The 11,663-nt window shown below is 32.7% G+C and overlaps 1 protein-coding gene across 1 annotated transcript; it reads right to left on the bottom strand.

Moving 5' to 3' along the window:
• On the bottom strand, positions 1-6,330 carry LOC143596854 (3beta-hydroxysteroid-dehydrogenase/decarboxylase-like). The gene is made up of 12 exons (XM_077075517.1): positions 6,087-6,330; positions 3,865-3,954; positions 3,636-3,769; positions 3,147-3,317; positions 1,973-2,089; positions 1,824-1,903; positions 1,525-1,720; positions 1,124-1,232; positions 818-992; positions 597-732; positions 449-515; positions 1-364 (listed from the first exon to the last, which is right to left on the bottom strand). The coding sequence occupies exons 1-12, from the start codon at positions 6,328-6,330 to the stop codon at positions 234-236; spliced, it is 1,650 nt and encodes a 549-aa protein (XP_076931632.1). The 3' UTR covers positions 1-233.
• Positions 6,331-11,663: the final 5,333 nt, after the last annotated feature.

Here is an 11,663-nt window from a genome sequence, read left to right on the forward strand (position 1 = left end):
AAAAAGTTCAAAAATTAGCTGAACATTATCTTCAAAATTACTGAAACTATTGTGCAAAGTGATTTATCTAATAATCTTCCCAATTTACCACTGATTAACCACCACAAAATCCTTTGCCATAGGCAGAATATCCATACCGAATTTTTTCTTCAAACTTCATGAGGATCTTCATATGAACAGCTGCCACGAAACGTGTAACCAGATATCTACATTTTATCTCACATCTTAAACGTCTAGTTAAGGTACTTAGTAGTGACGGATACCACAGACCACCTTGCGAGTTCGTTTAATAAGCCTATTATTCCGTCAATTTCCTCCTCATATTGCTCATAAACGAAGAACAAGATAAACGAAAACGCCAGTGCTGCAAAATAACCTTAATCAATAATCAGAAGAAGAAAAAAGTGTAATCAAGCGGTTAAAAGAAGCTACTAAAGACACATCATACCTATTCCCAACGAAATAGGGAAAGAGTTGACAATAAGCAACTTGAAAAGATAGAGAAAAACTACCAACTGCAACAAGTAATAAAAAAACCATATCATGATGCTAAAGTTGTGTAAAATTGACAGGTCGTAAGCACAACTAAAGTATACCTTAAAAAACAAACTCCAGTCACTTCCACGTGCCAATGATCTAATGACACCGCTTACTCTATTCCACATGTTAACTGTGTTCGTCACTGAACTCTTCATAACTGTTTCAGAGACCTCAAATTTTGAAAAGCTAAACCTGTAGAAAGCAAACACAATCAAATGCTAGTAAGTTTCACATTCATTTTGTGACAGGATAGAGTTTTTTAAATATTAATACTTACACTTCAGTTGATAATAGAGAATATCCATACAAGGAAACTAAAATAAGCAGCAGCAGTTGAGTTGTAGAAGAGACAACAGTTCTTTCACACTGACAAAACCAGTAGAAAAGAGAAACCACTCCACAAAAGCAAGAAAATGATTTCCTCTCGTCTCTCCACAGTAAAATCTCAGCAACTGCATACATAAGATAACAAGCAAAATCATATGTCATCCAGGTAACAGATAATTAGCATAGTTATTAACTATTTAACTGCAGTGGTTAAAAGTTAAATTTGCCAAATGTCAGGGGCAAAAGTGTAATCTACCTTCCCCGCCACCTAGCAGCTGCTCCATTTTTGATTGTTCATCAAGAATCAAAGAAGAAGGTTCCTTTGCTAAATGAGAGAATGATTCAATGGTTGCTTGTATACCTTCCTGTACGTTAACGATTAATCAAAATGTGAGGAGAAAAAAAATATCTCAAGCATAATGAGATTTTAACTGATTCCCTTTCCTTTTTAAATAATAATATTGCATTATGCAAAATAGGCACCAAATATTTTAAACAAAAAACAAATGCAGAAAAAAAATATAAACGCTGCATGAGTATAGACTGATAATAAAAACACTGACAAGCATATGCTTTAGAATTAATATATTTAAAACCACTGCAAGTATGAAAAGAATGATGCAAACTCAACACACACTCCAAAATAATAAAACTTACATCCAGTGAGACAACAGGTGAATATTCAATGTGTTGCTGGGCTGCAGAACAATCATATGTTGTAGTATGTGACATTATTTGAACAATATTCCGAACAGAAGAATTACTAATGTTTCTGGAATTTGTCTTTGAATGCATCCATTTAATGAGATAAACAATCAACTTGACAACCACATCAGGGAGTTTGACCATCGGCCTACAGATTATCACACAACATCAAAACATGATGATTGATCAGAAAGAAACCATAAAATACAGAAAAAAATCAATTTTATATCAAAAACAGATGAATTAGCTACCTGTAATAGCCTAAGCCCTCAAGCACGCGCAAAGAGAATTCCCAAGAGCCGATTGGCTCAAGATTAGTGACGAAGAATGCCTAAAGTAGATTAAAAAAAAATTAGTTAGTAACCACACATAAGGATAATAATCTATTACCACACTTTACCTTTCCAGCCACGATAACCATATGAGAGCTCAGAGCAGCTTCAGCACAGATAAGAGCATGAGCAACATTTTCTACATAAGTGTAGTCACACATGCTTCCGTCACTTCCTATAATAAACTGGAATGAGAGCATCTATTACTTATAAGGTATATCCAAGAAGACACTTGATTTACACAGAAAGAAAGAAAACAAAAAAGTGGACGGCACTAATACTTCTAGTCTTCTATGAATTATTCTTGTCCCAAAAGAAGAGAATGAGTAAACTAATTTTACACAGCAATATTTTACCAATTGCCAAAGATATTTGTGTTTTGTATGACACCATATTTACAACTTGCAAATGAGTATCCTGGTTCCATAAACTTGTTCTCGGTTCTAACCATGCAGTAGAGACTAGAGACACCAATATGAACTTCTTGCTTCATTCAGAAGTAATGTCTCATGTCTGCACTCGTTCAGTCCGTTTCTTAAATTTTATATATTTATTTGTCGATCGCATATCCATAATTCACTTATCAAACTATAAAAAATTGGGACTCACAGATCAAACATGCAGAATGAAGAAAAAAGCTTTAAGGTATGAACTAATGCTGGGATGTTTTATGCATCATGAATGAAAATATTCAAGCTTTAACTTTTTTTTTAAGTAAAGCTAGATTTACTTGATGTTATAAAAAATGATAACATCATGTTCTAATAATAAGAGGCACCTCTGGAGCAGCAAAAAGATTCCATCATTTTCAAGCACTTACAATTTATAAAAACAAAATAAAAAACTAGAAATAAAAACCTACAACAAATACGAATGCAGCCCTATGACATTTAAAACTGTTAAAACTTGAAGAAAACTCAAAACTTATTTCTATTTCAAATGAATGATAACAAATACATAAACGCAGAAAACCAATCCTTGTTTCTATCTATTATCTAATTCCTATTCTGCCGTAATCTAAGATTATCACGAATGTATAAAGTAAGCCTAAAACTAAAACTAATAAGTACCAAGAAAACAAAACAAATGAAAAAATATCTAATATCTGAAACTATATTCAAACAGAACTAATTTTATGTTTGCTCAAAATAAAATTCAAAATTTGCAGATTTGACAAATATAGAGATAAAATAAAGAAAATGTGTACAAAAAATAGTTATAATACCAACATAGTCTCCACACCTTAGCCCAGCTGGATTTGGCAACATCAATGAGAGAAGGCAAAAGCTGCTTGTCTCCAGGTCCAAAAATGTTGCTAGGGCGAAGAGCACAAGTAAGAAGCCCATCAGTGTCATTAGCAAGCAAAACAGTTGCCTCGGCTTGAGCCTTAAGTTCACAATATACATTCTTAAACTGTGCCATTGTAAAAGAGAAGAAAAAAAAAATTCATTAAAAAGATTAGTATAAGCAGAATAACTCCCACCTTCATTGAGCATGAATACAAAGTACAATAGAAAATTAATCAACATAAATTAGTTTATATTTTGACTTACGACTCTAAATAAAGTATCTTATTATATAAAGACTTGAAGTGCCAAATGGGAAGGTGGGGCAATAAGTTTGGGTTGAACCGGTCATTTCAGTATGGGCAAAAACTGAATGGGTGCAGATTGATGAAAACCCACTTTTTAAATTAAAAAAAAAACGAGTTAGAATGATCCGAAGGCATACTTTTGTTGCATATAACAGTGTCTCTTTTGCATTATGTATATCATGTGAAGCGTCCACAACTACGTCTGCAGTACTGTTGTATATTAACCGTTTAACATTGCATTCTTGACAAGCACTGATGACATTCTTCACACCTAAATAAAATACAATTAACAAGATACTAAGAGCCTTTAGAAAAACATAATGTATAACTCTTAAGGGACTATTGTTTAGGTAAAATAAGGTTGACCTCGAACAATTAATGTGTAGCCAGAGATAAAATCGTTATTGCAAGAATCATTATCATCCACATAGAACACAACTGATGAGCCTTCAATAGCTGCAAATAAAAAATTGCTGAACATGATTAATCTCAGCCTGATTTAAGTTCTACATAGAATTACAAATTAGAGCATAAAACAAAAGCTCAAACGAAAAGCACACTGCTGGTGTTTGCCAGAGTATTTATTAGTGATAATTGGATATTGTGCGGCTAGGCTCTTTTTCAGTTTCATTTTGTGGTATGAGTAAAACAAAGAATAAACAGAATAAATATAAGCAGCAATTTGAATATCATCGACCCAACTTATACACAATTGGGAAAAACATCAAACATTTGCACCCTCTAAACAGGCAAGTGAGTTTCCAGCTTCTCTCTAATGCTTCTATCTTCTTGTGTATGAATCGACTGTGATCACCGTTCTGTGCCTGTAATGTCTAAGTCACCATAAGTACTTTGATGAACTGTGTAGATATGAGATTAAATTCCATAATGATGTTTCTTGACTAACTTAATGTTCCGCTCTTCTTTTGTATCTATGATCCGTGTGATGCAACCAAGTTTGGTTCTATTTCCAATAGAAGATCCAACACCTGATATGCATCTTACTTTTTAAGCCAATACAAGTATACAACCATACAGGAACCTGAAATTGTGTCTTTTAGGCTAAGTGGTTTGCCTAAGAGTACTCCTTGCACCAATCTTCTATCCTGTCACACAAACTGATGCAATTCTCACGCACTAGATGATAGTGTAAGTATGCAATTACTTTTCATGAGTTTTGATAGCATTGATGACCCGCTGTCAGGGAAGGATATGCTGCCAATCTTACATCACCATGCCACAATGAAAAGACACCTCATACTACCTACTATCTCGTTCCTAACATTAAAAGTTTGCTTATGATCAATTCAAGCTTTGCTAACATTAAAAGTTTGCTTATGATCAGTCAAGGGAAACTAAACTTGCATTCCCAAACAATAGTCCTTCCATGACCATGACACTACTTTAAACTCACAGATTTCATTTAATTAAACTGAAATTTCTATATTCAAGTTATAAGCTGTGGCCGAATTCAAGCGGAATTGGTTTAAGAAATTCTATAAAACGTTAGTTATGATAGCCGGCTAAACCTAATGGTTACATGTAAGCGCAGTCGCATGTAATGTAATTAGTTATCAAGAGGCAACAATTTCATGCTCCTTCCTCCTATGTGACTTACAGCATACACATTTGTCACATATCTTTATAAGTTGCAAAATCATACTAGCAGTTAGCTGCAAACTACATGCACAGAAAGCAACAAAAGTCTGCTTATGATCATTTCAAAAGGAAATAAACTTGCATTCTTAAACAATAGTCCTTCCATGAGACCATGACCATAATCTTGCATAAAACTCACACATTTCATTAAATTAAATGAAATATCCGTATTCAAGGATAAGCCGTCGTTGAATTCATGCAAATTAAAAAGAAATGCAAAGCATTAGCTATGACACGCTAAACCTAATGGTTTTACATATAAGCTCAACTGCTTTTGATTAGCTAGATCAAGAGGCAACAATTTCATACTCCTACCTCCTATGCAGTCTACAGCATACACATTCCTCACAGATCTTCATAAGTTACAATATCATACTAACAATTAGTGAATAACTGCATGTACAGAAAGTAAATAAATACATAAATAACTAAAAAGTACAGTAGCTGAATTCAAGCAAATTAGTTTAAAAATGCTGAAACGTTAGTTATGATAATAAACTAAACCTAATAGTTACAGTTTCATGTGATTAACTAATAACTACATCAAGAGGCAACAATTCGATACTCCTAACTCCTATCTAATCTACGACACACACATTTCTCACATATCTTCATAATTCACAAAATCATACTAACAATTAGCTGCAAACTACATCTAATTGAACGTCATCATGCATAAATAACTAAAAAGTACCGTTGATAAACAAACTTTTGTCGCACACATCAACATGAAAGTATGAAGCACGGCCAGTTATGATAATAAACTAAACCTAATACTAACAATTAGCTGCAAACTATCATAACTAAACCTAATGGTTACAGTTTCATGTGATTAACTAATACCTACATCAATAGGCAACAAATATACTAACAATTAGCTGAAACTGCATCTAATTGAACGTCATCATACATAAACAAGTAAACAGTACCGTTGACGATCGAACTTTTATCGCGAACATCAACATGAAAGTACGAAGCACGGCCAGTAGAAATAGCACGATTAAGCGTCCGATCGCAGTTGTTATCGGACGGATCAAGCTCAAGTGAGTCATCGGAGTCGGCAACTCGAACCATCCAATGACCTAGCTTCAATAACCTGGCAACGAGATGTCTTCCGACGAAGGACCTGCCGCCGATCACGACGGAGGTTTTGGATTGATCGTCGTCAGCCATTGTTACTTCCTCCCTCTACTTTCTCTCTCTCTAGGTTATAGAGAAGAAGCTAGAGAGAGAGAAAAGTGTGCATTGATTTGAAAGGCGAATCAATTTTAGCCTTTTAGAGTTTTAGGTTTTGTCAACGATTGAGAAACAGGCGTTATTACCTGCGCTTGAAATGAAAGGGGGATTGGCGCCGAAATTAGCAAAGGAACCCGAAAGGGTCCAAGCCTTTTTCTTCCTCTGTAGTGGCTTTGAACCAAAGCATTACGGCCGAGAAGTGGCTGGAGCTTTGTCGGTATTGGTTTGTTAAGGTACAGTAAAAGAAATATTTTATGGCAAAAGGTGAATATTTGATGGCCAAAGTAAGGCTAAAGTTTTGAAGTTGGTTTTTATAAGTTTGAAACTAAAATATAGCATGGAAGTAAGTTTTTTGGCTAAAGAATAAAAAGAAAAAGGTTTTTAAGTTGTTTTTGTTAACTTTGATAGCCAAATATAAATGACAAAAGTTCAATAACTAACTATGTGTCAAAAGCTTTGTGTGTCTGTTTTTACTCACATATGATTTTTAGTGTGTCTGTCATGATTTTTTTTATTAGGTATCGAGCGTAAAAAGGCAACTGGTTTTTTGGGATAATGACAGAGGAGTGATGGTTAAGGTTTGGGATTTTATATTGTCTCATGTTCGAGACCTTATTCAAGGGGTTTTCTTACGGTGGTGGGTTTCCTCCTTAATAGTGTTACTAGGTGAATCAAGTTTTGAGCATTAAAATCAATATAGATGGTTGACATTCCGTCTTACGAGGACTCAGTTGGATTTTGGAGGTAGCTCCAAACATTTAGGAAAATGAAAAGATGATGACCATATACGCTAAAAGAGTATTTGTCTAGCAGTAATAACATATTGGATAAAATTTTGTGCTTTCAAACGATGTGGGTTCTAATACTGTGATTGTTAAAATATGTGTAATTCAGGAGTGTAAAAGGTTACTAAAAAAGAGGATGTGCGATTATAAAAAGGTAAATGCTCGAATTTGATTAATGTATCGCTTATTATGAGCAAATGAAAATTTTCTTATATATGCATGACCATCAAAACTAGATGCTCAGGTCTAATTTGTGTATTATTAATAACCGAAACATAAGAAAACACTTTTTAGGAATGCATAATCTATCTATTCTAATAAAGTCAAATAATTGTGTACACTTGTCATCTTTTGGTTAATTCTCATAATTCTTTTCCCTCCAAAACTAAAATCTTAATTAGCCATAATATATGTAATAAACCAATAATTATTCACTTTCCTTTTATAATCTATTTATATTATATCTATATATTTTTATAAAAATAAATATTAGCATAGTATTTTACTATATATTTCAAAATACTTGGTGGAATCCAAAAATTAAAAACAAACCATGTTTCCCAAAGATTTAAAAAAATATAATTTCAAATGTTATCATTAACATATTGTACTATATATATTGTTGAAGATTGTAAAGAAAAACAAAACTCGAATATGCTTTCATTTTACAAAGTAATTGTTTTAATCATTAAATTATAAATATATACTTAAAAGTCGATCCATTTTTTAAAAATCAATCAATTTATCTATTACTATTGTTGTTGTTGTTATTATTATTATCGTAAATTGTCGTATAAATTTATAAATTATAAATATATGCTTTAAATCTATCCATTTATTTTTCGGTTGATTTAGTAAACTATATATATGTTAAAATGTAAGGATAGTATATACCAATCACTTTCAGATATAACAAAGTTTATCATATTTAATTTTAGTTTTTTTTTATCAAGGATTGTTTTTGGTTTTTTGTGGAACTTGATTTTAATTTGTATGGATCAAAAGTTGGTAAATAGATTGTTTGGTACAAGTTAACTACATTTAGATCAAAATCTGTTACATGTCAAAAATGAGAAATCTGAGTATTTTTAAAAGTTTGAGAATGCAAGTAGATTTATTATCAAATTTGTTACGGGTTCAAAGTGTTTACTTGAAAATGTCAAACGGGTGAAAGTTAGAATTTTAAACATGATTCGGGTTTCAAAATTATTTTCAAGTGCATTTTTGGAAATAATCAAAAGGTTCGGGATTTGGCAAATTGATTATTTTTTCCTCGACTATTAAAATTTAAGAAAAGATTGCGAACACACTATGCCACCCCCAGACCTATCAATACTTCTAACTGTTATCATGTTTAAATTAATATTTGTGTAAGCATTAACTTTTCTTTCAATGGTAATCAAAACGTTGTATGAGAAGCATGTCATGCAAAACTATGCTCAAATGAAGCAAAATATTCACAAAATTGAATGAGTTAACATGTTATTTTTTATATTGTCATTATGACAAAGTCGAAAAGCTCCCTCAAGCTTATCAAAATCCTTTTCATGGTGTAGCTCAGAAAAACATTAGTCGTGACAATTTAATGTTCTCATTTCATTTGATGGGTGGTAAATTGATAAATAAATCAAATGTAACACTTATTTTGTATTTAGGCTGAGTGGTTATAACTACTATTGTACTATGAAAAGTCTTATTCCCGAAACTGGTTAATAACCAAAATTCTTTCAACTGTATATATATGATACTGAGAATAAAATTTTCAATAGAAAAGGCATTCTCAAGTACATTTATGCACGTGCATTTTTTTATTAAGTTCATTTAAAAAAATCATTTTGGGATATAATAAAATTAATTTATGTACACGTAGTATATATACAAACATAAATATAATACATTTTTTCATATATGTTATGTAATTATTTGTTTTACTTGTAATTTTATAATTTGGATCATCCTGTGTGTGAGACGGACTCTAAAACTAGTAAAGTAATATTACGAAATCAAACTTACAGATATATTCAGGAAGATTTGTGTATAGATTGTTCATCATTTCTCTTGGTATGTATATGATATGTTAAGTTTTAGTGATAAACAAATCCAGTATCACCTACGGGTAGTATGGTAACGATATCCGTTCCCGAAGTCACAAGATTTAACATTAATCCCTCACTGTTAACCCAATACTCATAAACTTATAAATCCCGTACCGAGTGTCTTAGTTTCCAACCTATTAGACGGACATGTAACATGTTAAGAGTTTTTCTTTCTTCTTTACCGTTTCATTAATTATATAATAAAATAAATTTTTGGACCATTATACTTGCTTTTTCTTTACCTTTTTTTTTTCACTTTTTTCTTTTTAATTTTCTTAATTTGGCCCACAAGACCACTTGACAGTTGACACCAAAACCATTATCCCATTTAGTCTCCCACTTTGGGCCCAAGTTGATGTCCTTTATGCTAACAATCCTTCCACTACGGGGCCGAGCTATTGCCATTCTTTATGCCTCCCAATTTTTATGACGCGAGATAGTGAGGTGGCAATAACGGGCAATGACAATGTATACCTGATGAACAAACAATTGATATGATTAAATGTAACGTGTTTTATCATTAACGAAAGTTGTATCTAACACCACCTAATTAAAGCCAAACTTAGTCCCAAACTCTAATATGATCCAACCTCCAAGGAAACGAAAGAGCTTCAGTTTATTTTCTTAGTTGTTAGTTAAACGTACCCCTCCCCTAAATTTTCATTAACTTCTATTTTGAAGACGTCAATAGTTACTTTTTTAATCTTTTAGTGTGAAAAATGAGAACATTACTGATGTGATAAGTTGAATAAAGAGTATAACAAATTAAAAAAAAACGAGAGGGTGAACTATGTGTAGCATAACTATTGTCTTATATGATCACCACTTTGGTGGGATGGTAAAGGCTTTGGCCTTTGGGTGAGAGGTCCAGGGTTCGATTCCTGGCATTGGCGGTATAATGTAAATAGTAGGAGGAAAGCTTGAACATTCAAAAAAAAAAAAATAACTATTGTCTTATATGGGAATGGTACAGTCTAATCTAATAATGACATAATGTGGAGTTGGTATACATGTTTAATTTATTAAAAAAATGAAACTGAGACTAATAAATTTATAGTCAAAAGTACTTGTTCGAAGGATAATACAATATTAAAGAGCTCATAGCCTAGCTGTATCAGAATATATATTTTTTTGAATAGCCAACAAACAGAGAACTGTCTAGCAATTCCGTACGGGATGACTTAATGGCAAAAGGTCACCGCCATGTGACTCAATCCAGCCATACAGGAGCCCTTAAGCTCCTCCTAGTTATCTCCAGTTTTAAGGAAAACCCACTGTCCCACTAGTGGTAAAACTCTGACGCCCTCAAGATCGAACCGGCTATCACAAAAATCTCGGTATTCCTTCATTGAGCCACCCATACCCTCTCCAAAGTGTTGTCTGTGGGGACCGAAACTGAGTCTCTATTGGAGAACCCAGACTTCCTACCCTTACACATCATATTGGAAAGGACGTATCATAATATAATTAACAGGGATTACAAGCCATATTGGAAAGGATGTACCAAAATATAATTAATAGGGATGAGCTCGGGACGGTACTGGTACCGATCCCGAAATTTGAAAATATTTGGTACCGGTGTACTGGTACTTCATGCAAAACATAGCGAACCGTACCATTACCGAAAACTCAAAACTTAGCACCGACAGTATCAAATTTGATACCAGTAACGAAATTGCTTATCCTTAATAAAAAAAAACATAGATTAGGGGTAAGATTAAAAAGGGGGGAAATTCTCAAAATGGCCATATTTTGGAAAGAGATTCCAATTTTGTCCCATAAAGTTAATAATTCCAAAAATGTCCCATTATAACTCATCATATGATGCCTTTTCTAGGCTACTGCAAATGTTTCCCCTCAGTTATGGCAACCGACAAGTGGTATCTTGATGACAAACGTTATCAGTGACACCAACCCCGAAGAAGCCGTCTCGTGTTTTGCACTGTCCAAGAATGATACTAACACGTCGTTAAAGACGTGCTAGATTTCCTAACGCATGGTCAAAGATGAGTTAGGCCTCCAAAACACATGGTCAACGACGTGTTAGCATCAAACGTATAGCCAAAGACATGTTAGGTTTTTTTTTGTTTTTTTTAAATATTATATTATTATAACTAATTTTACTTATATTTGTTTTTTATAACTTCTAATATAAAATTTTTTATATTATTTCGAATTTACTGAGAAGGCATGCGTATTTTTATCTATATGTTAACAAAAATCTTATTTAAAACCGTGCGGGGTCAAATTTTATTAAACATTTCGATATTAATTTGATACGGCTCGAGTTGGAGTAAGTTATAAAAATTTTTATATTAGAAGTTATAAATAAAACCAAATATAAGTAAAATTAGTTATAATAATATAATATTTAAAAAAAACCAAACAA

This window comes from Bidens hawaiensis, unplaced genomic scaffold (assembly GCF_021521415.1).
Source record: "Bidens hawaiensis isolate Kalapana, Puna unplaced genomic scaffold, B.hawaiensis_p1.1 tig00047156_1, whole genome shotgun sequence".
Taxonomy (NCBI): Eukaryota; Viridiplantae; Streptophyta; class Magnoliopsida; order Asterales; family Asteraceae; genus Bidens; species Bidens hawaiensis.